Here is a 13967-nt window from a genome sequence, read left to right as displayed (position 1 = left end):
CAGGCAGTTGCGAATATCATTTGCTTGTGTGCATTTCCACTTGAATCCACATGATTAGAAGTTAACAGGCGAAAACATTCAAAACAACCAGCATGGGTTTTTTTCTTCGATCCTGGTACAGACTGTTGCCACTCTCTCCAGATTAACCTTCATCTTCTTTCGGGCCCTGACATGCTAAAACTTTGGGGACATTGATCTATGACGTGCATTTCAAAGGCTCAAAGGGTCGTGGGGTGACAGAGACGAGCGCCTCCTCTGTGTCACGTGAGACGACCTTGCTCCTCACTGCACAAATCAGACAGAATACAAATCGCAGCCTAGATGGGAGCAGATAGAGTGCGAGTTTCTCCTCACAGCACACAGAGTGAGAGAGAGAGAGAGACAGAGAGACGTGAGATAATAGCCCACAGCTAATCCACTGCGTACTGAAAACTCATTACTGCTTAAGAAGAAATCTGGAGAAAAAAAAATGTGCTCCCCAAGACGGAAAGAAATACTCCGCTTAAGGTGAAGACCTTGGCACAATCCGCCTGGTTTTCCTCATGTGTGAAATTTCTTTTATGCACAGTTCAGCGGACTTGACTCGTCTTTATTGACGAGCTGCCTTGTACGCTGCTCCCCAGGACTACAACTAACACACTCACCAGCAGTGAACACACACACACACACGCACACACACACACACACACACACACACACACACACACACACACACACACACACACACACACACACACACACACACACACACACACTACTGTACCTGACACAGAGATGAGCAGCCTTGAGGACCTGTGTGTTTTAGCTTCTTAATGTCATATACCTTCTTCCTGACTACTTTTTATTTTTTTTGAACACATATTAACAGCTGAATGATGTCATAGCTTCTGGTAACTATTGATTTCAATTAATTTTGATACCATAACATACAATGTACAATCAACAATGGCATGAGCACGATAGCAAAACATGGATCCTAGGCCTCACGTGACCACTTTACAGCCAATCATGCTTGGTTTAGGGCTCATTCTAAAGTGACTTGAACTTTTTCTTTAAGGTATGCACTACTCAATTGGAATTTGATTAATTGAACCAGTTAGCTCAGTAATTTTCATATGAATATGTTAAATAAAAAGTAAAAAGAACTGCACATTTTGGCAAATTTGCACTCACGGTTTAGACTCTGGTTTATCATTTTCCATCACGCAACGTTGCTCGAAACCTTTATTGTTGCTTTGTCACAAATGTAAATTAAGTCTGCATACATTTTTGTCAAAGGTATATTTTGGCTTTGTCTTTTAGGTGCCTCCCGGAAAAAAAAGTCTACACTACATTACCACAATGATCGTCACAAACCTGATGGCTACCACAACTCAAGAACGTGTTCAAATGAGCTGAGTAGTTTATTTTGAATATTGGTTGATTGCAATTAGGTGTGCATGTTTTGTAGTCAATGTGTTAACTCATGCAAAATGACTGTTTTCCTCCTTTTTAAAATGAATTCAATTCCCATCTTACATCACATCTACTGTAAGTATCTTACAAATCCCTTATCTCATAAAATACAAATCAAATTCATTTTGAGTATAATCTATGGATGGAGTTAAACGTTCCTAGTCGAAAAAATAAATAATATTTTAATGGATCTAGATCTGTCCTAGAGAAGTGTGAAATCATTTCTAAGATAATAGTCTGTAAACATCCATGTCCAAATGCAGTTTCTTTGTGTGTGTTTTTGAATTTTTCAGAACACCCTCAGTGGATGAAGACAGAAGAGGAATAATCAGGCATGTCTTGTTCTGTGAGAAAATAAACACTGTAAACAGGAAGTAAGCAAAAAAAACACTGCAACAGCACTATGACATCACCAAAATAATGAGAAACACCTGTCCAACTGACAACATGACAAGCTCACTCAGCATCATCCAAAAATATCACCATCAGATATGTTTACAACTGTGCTGAGTGTACACCAGAAGTCTCACACTGGACAGCACTTTTAATGAAGTAAGTCAATGAGAAGAGGTAGTTTCATGTCCGGATCTGAATACAAAGAAACCACGGGGAGAGAAGCTGGAACGTCACGTTCAGCAGATGTCTAATGAAGTGGATCCTGTTCTTCCTCATCCTTTAACATCTCTACCTGCTACACTGAACGGATTTACTGTGACATACTGTCCAATCTGCCATCACCTCCAAAGGAAGCACTGTCGACTGCATGTGCACGCTACATTAAGTCATGTAATGGAACACAGGTAGTTGAGAATTGTGTGTGTGTGTGTGTGTGTGTGTAGCTTGGCACAATGACACTAACGCCTCCCATCTGTTTTAACACTATTGTTTTCTACTCAATGATCAGTTAAGTCTAAGGGACATGATCAGTGTTTGGTGTTACACTCAAGTTCTACATAGCAATGCTTACTTTTACCTGTTCAAATAGCCTGTTGTCATATTAGGGCTTCAGTTTTAGCTAGTTGTATTAGGATTTGAGTTATGGAATGACATTAAACAAAATTAGAATCCTAAATCCTACTGATTTTGGGGAATATTTTGGTGAACTGAATCAAACTAGAAACTGAGCATAAGTGACAAATAGCAATCTGGCAAGCCCCATTCAGATCAAAAGAAAACCATTACCTGAAGATCTCAAGAATCCATAGAATTCTCTTTTACTTCTGGCTATAAGGTTGTACATGCACGACAGGAAGAGCTTCTCCATGACTCCCATGACACACTTTCACCTCTTTATGGCACCGAAGCTCTGCTAGTAGTTGTATTTAGCGAGTTACTGACCAAGTGACGATTGTTTGGAACATGATTAACCATACAGCATACAGGTCACTAGGGGATTTGTGCTTTATGCCTTGGGAATGGTTTAAGAAGTTTCTGTGGATGTTTCTATGGATGTCATTTTTAAAGATTTAAAAAGTATTTTAAATCTTTAAAAGTATTCTTTCAAGTTATATGGGAAAATCCCTGCCATGGTTAACATAAGCCAAAGATGACTGTTGTTAAGAGATGTTAACCGCTGTCTCTAGATTCAGAGTTACGTCATCCCCTGTCTCCAATAATGCAACATCATGCTACATCCTATTTTGTGCCAAGCTGTCTCACATGATTCATGTTAAACATGTTTTCTCCATGAGATCCCATGTAAACAAGGTTTTCTGCAGAGGTATGAACAGTTTGGATTATTTCACTCAAGCGATTTTTCCATCTTTGCTAGTTTTGACTGTGCTGTCCTCCCTAGCTTGCAGTGGGTGAGGCTCATTTGGAAAAAAAAACCTTACGTCACAGACTTTTGTGTTTAAATCAGGAACTTGCAGCATTTTAAGCCAAAAATAATGACGGGGTGGTTGGGTTTTTCTTCTGTGGCAAGCCTACTATCAATGAGATCTGATCAAACCACACCCACGCAGTTCTAACTCATCTTTGACTTGACCAAACTTGAACTTGGGGACTCCAGGTTTAAGGGGCATCAGCGGTCTAGTGTGTTGGATTTAGAGTGATTTAAGAGGAAGTGTCAGCAAAAATGGAATATAATGTGCATAATTATGTTTTTCATTAGTGTATTTTCATCTGAAACCAAGCTTACAATGAACCTTTCATATCTACAGAGGGAGCAAGTCCTCTTCCAATGGATCTAACAGGATCTTCTGTATCTTATATCCATAGACAGTACAAATTAAATATTTCCACTGGTCGAGCAGCTAACTTCCAGTTAAGCCCTCTGCTGACTTACATGGGAATAAAACAATTCAATGGTTTACTACTTCTCAAATTTCGTAATGTTCTTGGACCAAATTGTTTAAATTCTGATACAGAAATGAATCTTTTTGCAGTTGAGATGCACAATTAAAATGTATCCACTGTCTCACCGCCAATTCTGTAAAAATGTAAGCTTATGGGAAAAAGTCTTTTGGGGCTGCTGAACATCATGGGACATTGTTATTACACAGTTTGGCCACTATGTTTAACTGACCTCAAAGCCCAGTGCTGTTCTGGGGGGCTTTCCTCTTCCAAGGAGTCTGTCATGTTGCATCGCCATGTTTCATTAGGCAAGAGCAGACAAACCTGACTCTGACTCTAGAGAGGGCCTTTGTTATTTCTATCGGCCATCAAGAGCGAGCACAAGGCCACTGTAATCTCATCAGTAGATGCCACTAAATCATGCACACTGAACCTTTTAAGAGAGTTACATTGGATTCCTTTGACCCTGAGGGGCAAAAAAAACATATATACGAAACAGTAATAATAAAATGGGTATAATGATTAAAATAGTAAATGACCTGAACAAGAAGTTTTCCGGGACTTTAATGCTCAGAAATACTCTATATTTCGGAGGTTTGCAGAGGAATTTCAGTGCAGATGCATCAGAGTCTGATCATCTCCCGCGGAAAGCGGCAGCAGCAGACCTGGGATGGATTCCCACTCTGCAAACATTGACTCAGGGAGCCCACAACAGACAGTTCACCAAGCTGTGTTCTCTGCTGTGTGGAAACCATTTAGGTCCTTCCACTGCACCATCTGCATATCCACACATGAGGACAACTTCATATTCCTTCAAAATCCATTACTCTGTTATGATAATCTCATGTCCAGGGAGTCACAGCAGCACAAGCAATTAGAAAACCATGCACATCACATGCCTGCATGCTGGAATGAAATCACTGAAGATTAGATTCTGCCTTGATTATCTTTTTTTTCCCCCCTTCAGGTAGGAAATGTGTGCTCAGCATGTCGAGATAAGAGTCCAGTCAAGAGGCGCCTCGACGTCCTGATTAATGTAAGACAGAGCCGCGGTGGAGACCTGTTTAAACACCTCTTTGTAACCAGGTGGCACTCACTGGAACATGAAATGCCCCTTTGGCCATAATAACGGCTCAGTCAACGTTACAAATCAGCAGCCTGTTACAGTAAGCTGTGTGCTCAGTGTGCCCCAGGGGCCAAACTGCACCGGCACCGAAACACATTCAGGGAAAAAAAAAAAAAAAAAGGGAATGAAAGATGAATTGACCGCCTCCACCGCAGCTGCCTCACACTGAATAATGATGTGTGACTTCAGTGAATCAGTGACAGAAGTTTGGAGAAAAAGAACACTGAAACAGGTTCATCTTACCTCCCAGCGCTTGTTTCATAACGAAATTCATGATGATGGCTTTTAATTCCCTGCCTTCCTTATCCAAGCGATGTTACATTCAGTAGTGACGGAAAAGTAGAAGTCCTGTGTTGCCAGATCTGGAAGAGAAAATGACAGAAAGAAACGGTGTTTTTCTTTAGAAACATCATTAATCTTCAACTTCATCATCAGCAGAGGCAAAAAAACTACTGACCCTGCATACAAGTGGCATGATGAGGTCACTAAAAATTCACTTTGAATACTACAATCACTCTCCTTATTAATCATTTATCAGACATATTACACAGTAATTTATTCAATGACTATATTTAGCTCCAATTACTGGTTGCACGTGCCAACAGTCACGCACAGGCTCGTACAAACAGTGCTTCTGTGTGCGGCACGTTTTTTCTCCACTGCGCCAATTGAAGGACGCCAAGGTCAATGGTTCACACACACACACACACACACACACACACACACACACACACACACACACACACACACAACCTGAGAGCCCGAGCACCGTCACACCTCTCACATCCACGGACCAAAATCAGCAGCTAACACGGCTATCCTCAGTGGCGCTTATTTTAAGGACCCTTCAGGCTGTGACTGGCGGGAGGAGGCGTCACGAGCACCGGTGTTAACCTCTATGCGTCCGCGGCAAGGCGACTTTTGAGAAAGTGCACGGCGCGGAGTCCCCGAGCCTGGCAGGACGGGTGTGCTGTCGTGCATGTGTGTGTGGACCCGGGACTAAACCAGTGCCGTGCATTTTTCCTGATCATGTGGTAAAACTTTCCATCCTCCATTGGAGGGTCTTTGGAAACAGCCATCCCACTCCGGCATCAAAAAAAAAAAAAAAGAAGAAGAAGAAGAAAAAAACGTACAGTGCGTTAACGAGGCAACAATGCGGGGCTGATGCGTGCGTATTTACATCTACACATGCAGTGAACGTGCAGCCAGTGTGTTGAAAAAAATAAAATCGACCTAATTGTGAGGCAGAATTGCGGGGACACACAAACACTTCCTCGTTTGAGCGGAGGGCTGCTTTCAGCACCGCCGCGACTGGACAGCTCCCCTCCGACACCAAAAACCGCGGAATCGCGCCGAAACAGCCGCGTCAAAGCAACGATTTACCTCCGTCCGGCGACTGGCTGGTGTCCTCCTCACACACTCTCACACACACGCCGAGCAAGGGATCAGAGAGCAGAGCTTCAGCTGCAGCACCCTCCGGAACCAAGTTGTTCTACAGCAGGCAACAGCAGCACGGGCTAATCTAACTGCTCGTCCCTCGCATCTCCGGCTCCCGGGGCTTGGGGGGGAAAAAAAGGACGTCCTTGGTGCCTCCTCCTGCCTGCCGCTTCGTCTTCCTGCACACTCACTCACACACACACACACACACACTCACTCACTCACACACTCTCTCACACACACGTAGAGAAGGAGGAGGAGTAGAGGTGGGGGGGTGGTGGGTGAAGCTGTTACCGTGTACACCGTGGTGGGGAAGGAGCGCCTGAATCACATGGAGGGATGGAGGGAGAAACGTCCCGCTAACGTCCTCCTGACCGAGAGAGAGAGAGATCAATTATTCAGCCTGACGCTGGCTGGCTGCTCCGTCCTACTGCCCGCCCCCCCTCCTCTTGCAACGGGGAGAGGGATTCACTTAAAACGGTAGTGCAGAACAGAACGGGAGTGGGTGAAACATGTTGTCTTTGTTTGCCTGCGCCGTCTTATTTAACGTGACGCGCGTTTTCTTTGTCATGTTCCTCTGAAGTTCCTCTCGTGTTGCTATAAAGCAATCCTTATATTTCCTCCAGCACACCGTTCTTTATTTTATGACTTGTTCCTTTTTGATATCCCTCTCCCTGTTTTTCTTTGTTTCTTATCAGCATTAAATGTGGTTTGAGCTGGACGGTGGCTGTGTGCCATTATTTCAACTACATGGCGCAAGATAGAGTACTAACCTGCTACACTAGCAGCCTGGCTAATGTCTAAAGCAGGGAGTTCCCAACCACCAGGCCGAACCTCTCAATCGGACGTAAGTGGGCTGATGTACCTGCCATATACTGTACGTAGCTAGATAACACATATCACAAGACAGTTATTACCATTTAGAATTAACATGTTCAAGAGACTGATTTTATTCTCATCAAGGTTTCAATGTGGCAATTAAAACACTTAACTGGTTACATTACGTTTGGGTCAAAGGCAAGTTTTTATTTAACAGGACTGTAGAGGGGAAAAGCCTGCAGACAGCGAGGCTAACAGAGACACAAAGCAGAAAAAAGCTAAAGACAGCCAAAAAGTATGACAACGGCTGCATTAGATTTGTTTTTTTTGGTGACTGGGGATGCCAGTGCACCAAGCTCCACCCCACCAAGTCCATCAGAACAAATGATAGCTTCATATCTGGTCTGGTCAAAAAAGTTGGGAAACCCCGGACTAAAACAAAACTCTTAGGATCACAATTTGGCCAGGAAACCATGATCTCATTGCTACCTTATGATGATCCGAAAAAAAAGAAACAAAAAAAAAGCATCTAGCAGATTTAAATATGTTTCACTTTTCAAAATTGGATTCAGCTGATGAAAGGTAACTTACTGGGCCTTGGGAGATGTATGCCATCTATAGAGTGCCATTCTAGTTATTACTGAAATGAAGTCAAACTCAGACTGACTGTGTAATCTAATCTATAGCATGAGTTTACAGGGCTCTCTATTGATTTTACACATGGAGATCTGTTTACTTGTCTCGGGGAGGCCTGCATAGCCCGTGGAACAGTTTTGTGTTGTTGTGTCTGAGAAACTGACTCATCCTGGGCTTCGAGACAAAGATTTTGTAACAGAGAGCCTGCAGTACAAACTGCAGCAAGAACGATGCAGGCATTTACCACAGATATAGGATTCCACTTTATTTGCAGCTTGACCAGTCCTGGAGGCTAAGGGTCTTGATATCCTGATTCTCGGTTGCATCAATTTGCACTTCAGTTTTTATTGCTGGAACACCCAAATAAAGGCAGTGCTTTTGTTGAGTTTGAGCCTTGCTGACATAAAGAATATTGTTTCTACCCAGTGAATGATGTGATTTTAGGAGCTTGTTTTATTTTTTAATGCTGCTTGAGCCCCTTTTGTTCCCAGTTCATAAAACTTATCTGGATCTCATCATTCTGATAGATGATGTGTTCTGCAAATTTATGCAAAGCTGGGACACATCAAATTGTCACATCTTACACCCTTTGAGCTGCTCCTAATTTACCACCTCATTCAACGTTTGCCAATGCTCTCTGGTTTGTATGATTTGTATGTAAAATCGGGCCAACATCGAGCCCTTCACTAGTCAGCTGTGTGGCAGGGACTTGACACGTTTCCTGGAATTAGGCGCCATGTAGAGAATTTTAATCCCCTGCTCTCATTTTTATCTCACCTGTTCACTTCATTTGAGGAATCTCGATAGCAAAAGGTTCAACAGCTTGCCAAACTGACGTAATTAGGCTTCCTCAATTTTCTCACCGAGGTATTTTCCCCCAAATCCTGTGGCTTAGATGGAGATAAAGTCGAGTCAATTCAAACAGGTTTTAACTCTGCAGCCGAACACACACATGAAGCCTGAGTTCAGCCGCTAAGCTGAGTTCACAGATATCCCTGCCAGTAAAAAATGATGTTATAAAACCAAAGGGTACTGCAGAGTTGTATATATATATATATATATATATATATATATATATATATATATATGTACAATGAAATTGTGAATGGCTTTCTTCTCAGGTCAAGAAGAAGAAACAAATAGTGCATGGTTACTATGGTGGTGGTGGTGACTTTTCTCAATGGTCACTTAGTCCAGAGCAGATTACAGTTTATTTTTAAAGCACCAAGAGAGAAATTAGGTCATGCCATGCCTACTTGCCTGGAATTAAGAACTGTTCCAAATTGACATAATTTAATTTCCTTGGAGAAATGATGTAAAAACTTCTGTTGAATTCATGGAACCTTGCAAAAAAAAAGTGTTAGCAGTTCACACTTATGCAAATCAAGAATAAGTTCATGTGTACGCAATGTGTCTTATGACTTTTGCATTTATTACCTGCTTGTCATGTCTGGGAAAAGGAGGAAACACACCAGTGATCGCTGTTTCAGTCTGCGTTTCAGTATCTGACATTGTCGAGACCTGTGAGGAGACCTTGGGACAATTTAGAGCCATGTTTTTAGCAACAAAACCAGGAATTTGCAACATGTTTTCATTGAAACAGTCATTGCAGATTAATAATAGTGAAATTAATAATGATAAATAATCTAATGAAGAATCTTAACACACACACACACACACACACACACGCACACACACACACACACACACACACACACGCACACACACACACACACACACACAGCAGTTTGATGGCTTAATGAGATCATGTAGCCCTGCTTGATTGGAAAAGGCTGTAGAGGAAGAAGCCAACTATTACAAGACAGGCTACACTAATGGAACATTTGACATTTTATTCTGAGCCAATTTCAGTTACTGTTAAACATTCTGCAGTGACTGTTTACATGAATATATGTTGCATCATTGTTTTTTTCTTTAAATGTTCAAGTACAAAATTTCAACCGAATCCAGTGAAAAATAAGCAGCTGTGAGGCTGAAAATGCACAATCACAATCACAAAGGGCAACACTTAAAACAGTTGTTACTAAAAATGTTTCTAAAGTTTAATTACAGAATTATGTAAAGTCACAACAAACAATATGCATCATTAACATGAACTTGGCATGGAATATTCCTAAGGCAAAAAATCTGATATAAAACACATGAAAAGGTGTCCCAGTAGTCCCAGAAAACAGGTCTCAGTAGAGATGAATGCATGATCCTGTAGCTGCTCTTCATTCATTTCCATTAGCTCCACCTGTCAGGCTGCAGCACTGATGGTCCTACAGGTTGTTCATGTCTCATCAGGATGACTATTGGCTAAAGCAGAGGTCATCTGGATCCAGCCACAAGTCTCCATGTGTCCCCTCCATCAGCCTCTGAGATGGCTATTGATCAGCAGCTGAGATCAATAGGAGCTCACATTAAGAGATTTTTTTTCAGTGTTGCGGCCACATGAACTTGGAATTAGTTTGATTTGATTGTGTCTCCTAATCAATTTTAATGATCAGTAACAGTGTAATGTATGAGCATGTACGCATGTACACTGTATGATCCTGCAGAATTAAGACTGAACAGGTTTCGGGTTTAAACATTGTTTGATGACATTTGTTATAAGTACACGACACCGCCTGCTGTTGTTAGTGTGTGCCAGTGGTGCACGCATTTGATTTGGAAGAGAATGACAGAGAGACCACATGAAGAATCGCGATGAGTTAATGTATTAATATGTGATTTTATATGTGATGTATGTGATGGGACCCGAGCACAGGTGTTACCAATAACTATATGAAAATAGCAGTGTTTTCGCTGATGGTCTTGTTTGCTGTTACATTAACACTTAAAAGTTCCATGTAGTCACTTTAAATACTGGGGAAGTTTTACTTTTCTGTTTGTATGATATACCATCATTGGCGATAATCGTCAATTCAAAAAGGGAATATTGAAATTGCATTGATAATATACACGTATGATAACATGTGTAAATAATCCAACTCCATTTGCATCATTTACTTTTCCTTCTGTTTGAACATTTTCATAGAATATGGTGATAGTCTCCTTAGCACTGCTTGCCACCCACAACAAAATGGAGAAAAGACAATGCAGTTACCACCACAGTGCACAAAGTCATGCTGGAGGAGACAAAGACACGCTACCCACAGTGTGAGTAGATATCATAATGATATCATATATTCTTTTGGCCAAGTCAATTATGTAATGTATATTATATATATATATATATATATATATATATATATATATATATATATATATATATATATATATATATATATATATATATATATATATATATATATATATATATCCTGACATTAAATCCAACCTTTGCCATAAACGTTACCTGATGCAACATCCCTGGGAGTTCACTTAGTTAAAAGGAGCAACAAAATGAAAACCTCACTTTCTCCTGGGCACACTTTTGTTGCAAGGACTGAGCACAAGGGCAAAAACACACACATACACACACACACATACACACCATTGTATGCTCCCCTCTCTCACACACATACAGTACTCCCTTGACGTCTTGTTAATGCATCTCAGGACCACTTTAATCCACTATATTCTCCTTTCTCTCTCTCTCTTGCTGTGTCTGGTCTTTCTTCACACAGTAGTTGATGGTACATCTTTGGCTATCTGAGCAGGAGGAACTGTGATGCCTTTACTGACTTGCTGACATCAAAGGATCCCCGGTGACATGCCAAAGTTGATGTGTGCGTTTAAGTGGCGAGGTGGCCTTTAAATCAACATGGGAAGCCTGCGAGACGCCATTGACGTATTGCATTTATTCCCTTGTGTGGTTTCTGATCTGCGCTCTGCTCACACATTTCCCGAGAGGATGAATGGCTTGACCTGGAGGTTGGAGGACGAGGCCAGGTAATGGTTACTGTTGGTGTTTGGTTGCCGTTTCTGTGTCTCACTGATGAATGTCTTCCCAAGCACAGAAAGAAGGGAAACTGCCTCAGAGGTGAGGATATATCTCCATTGTAAATAAAGGTATTGTCACATTACACACATATTCGTCCCTGAAAATGGTTGTGATGTTACGATTCCAATATTTATCCCAACCACGCATAGTAAATGCACGAAACATCTCATTAAAATAATCAGGTGGAAAATGTCTCAATGGTCATTAAATTTACCTGGTTAAAGAGGTCTCAAACAGAGATTCCTCGTGCCACCACTATCTCCTCCTCCTTCTGATAAGAATGTCTGCTCACAGTCATTTAATCTGAACATGGTAGGTATTGCAGAAATGTTGTACAGACATGTATAATGTATCCGTATTTGCAGAAATGCACAAGGCCATCATTGTATTCTGGTGACTGTGTTGACACACATGCATCCTTCAGCAGAGGGAAAATCGATAGAAAATCAAACTAATCAATTCCACAGAGCTACTAGCTACAGGTTTACCAATAGTCAATATACAGAACCTGACACTTCACCAAAGATAATTACTGACAAATAATTCCTGCCAAGTTATTCCCATTGGTGTTGTTGCTTTGTGTTGTGTTTAAACCTTCAGGAATTGAAGCTTTATTAATATGTATTCACAGTGACTGAGCTTGTATTATTAAATTGCTCACCATGAAGTGCTGGGCTGTAGTTTGGGGTGTTTTCTCGTAATCGAACCAAATTGTTCAACTGGGTCATCTTATGCCACCCAGATGCCTCGTTGAGATACAGACGTCACAGCTTTCAGAAAACAACCCATGCTATCCTCCACCTCAACAGATTCCAGAGCTCTTATTGTGGAGGATGAAGTTTAAATCCTGGCAGATCAAAACAGAACTGTAGTCATAAATTATTGTGGCCGGTAGCTTAACAGCTGAGTCACACAGCCATGTGGGTATACAGCCAGCAGAGGGAAAATTGAGGCAAAAAAATCACATTTATCATTGCTTTTACATTACCACATTTCCTTAACTTCACAGAAGTTAAGTTCTATGTTACTCTCTCAAAGGAGACCCCGACAGCAGCTTAACCTCTTGGGTGCTGCGTATACAGGAGTCAATAACTCAATCTCAGCAACTCCAGCAATTGGAATCAGAGTTGGAATTGACTCTAGAAATGTAGCAGTCGTACTAAATCACCTCTTAAGTCTGACAGCTCACTATGGCCAAAGGGAGAGCTGCAGAAACAGAGACAAATCTGCTCACAGCTCGTTTGCAATGAGTCAGTAGTACATGCCCCTTCATTTCACTGGGATCGGATGATTTGTCCACTGCAGGGTCGTTTTCAGCATGATTATGGCAGAGAGGCTGAAACTACACCAAGAGGACTCCCAACATATTTAACACCTGACCTGAAGTTATGACTCTCTCTCCGTAAGGTGTGAACCAATGGAGGCAGCAATACTCAGGTATTTGTAATGCTTCTAAGAAATGTGTTGTAACGACCAGCAGTCTGATGTCACAGACTTAGATCTCAGGTGATTGTGCTTAGTGACAGAATCATGTGAGGTGGTACTCTTTAAAGCCTGGTCTCACCAAAGTTGATAAAGGGCCAATACCTTAAGTCTTACATTTTTTGGATTTTGTTTTCATCAGGCATAAAGCGTGACAGTCTGAGGAAGCTGGTATGGATGGACAGATCCAACAAATAAGACTTCAATCCAGACGACCTGTGTTCATGTCGTGTGTGAAACCAAAAGTCAACATATTTCAACCAATGTAATGTAACCTACTTATTTACACCCAAATCGTGATATTGTCATAAACCTAATCAGATTCAGTGCCGATACAGCATCCATTCCAGGGTTTCCCATCAACCTAGGGTAGTGTTTCCCACACATAGACTTTACGTGGGAAGGGCATCTAGGTCCTGTGAATGCACCCTGATTGAAATGCAGTGTTCGTATTTAATATAGTCCTAATTATGTCATTGTTTTGGCACTATGCCAATCTGGAGCGTTTCAAAAACAACAAGCCTCCACCACGTGGTTGTGAAAGAAGGGGAAAATAGTAGGTGTGAAAAATCCAAAATGAGAGTTCTGCTTTTTTAGATGAATTTACAAAAACATCCTCCTGACATCCACAGACACATAGAGGGAGAGAGAAAAATATGAGCCGGTGAGTACGCAACAAAGTGACTTTAGCTGGAGAGAGGGAAAGCAAGGTGAGCAGATCAAAGTAGGTTGTGAGCTAAGATGGAGAATTAAGTAGGCTTAAAAGCT

The 13967-nt window shown here is 41.4% G+C and overlaps 1 protein-coding gene across 4 annotated transcripts in view; it reads right to left on the bottom strand.

Annotated features, from left to right (window-relative positions):
* Positions 1 to 6918, bottom strand: part of LOC119008132 (complexin-1-like) — a 56314-nt gene extending 49396 nt beyond the window's left edge. The window contains exons 1-2 of one of the 4 annotated variants that reach the window (XM_037078203.1): positions 6608 to 6918; positions 5120 to 5238 (exon numbers count right to left, since the gene is read on the bottom strand). In XM_037078203.1, the coding sequence (XP_036934098.1) occupies positions 5120 to 5150 (31 nt within the window). In that variant the 5' untranslated portion in view covers positions 5151 to 5238; positions 6608 to 6918. Of the gene's footprint in view, positions 1 to 5119; positions 5239 to 5629; positions 5856 to 6259; positions 6527 to 6607 lie in introns of those variants that run through there. The other 3 variants (XM_037078202.1, XM_037078204.1, XM_037078205.1) reach the window with 3 other exon arrangements.
* Positions 6919 to 13967: the final 7049 nt, after the last annotated feature.

The sequence above is a fragment of the Acanthopagrus latus genome, chromosome 18 (assembly GCF_904848185.1).
Source record: "Acanthopagrus latus isolate v.2019 chromosome 18, fAcaLat1.1, whole genome shotgun sequence".
NCBI lineage: Eukaryota > Metazoa > Chordata > Actinopteri > Spariformes > Sparidae > Acanthopagrus > Acanthopagrus latus.
Note: the sequence above shows the minus strand (reverse complement) of the source record. Positions and strands in the feature narration are given on the sequence as shown.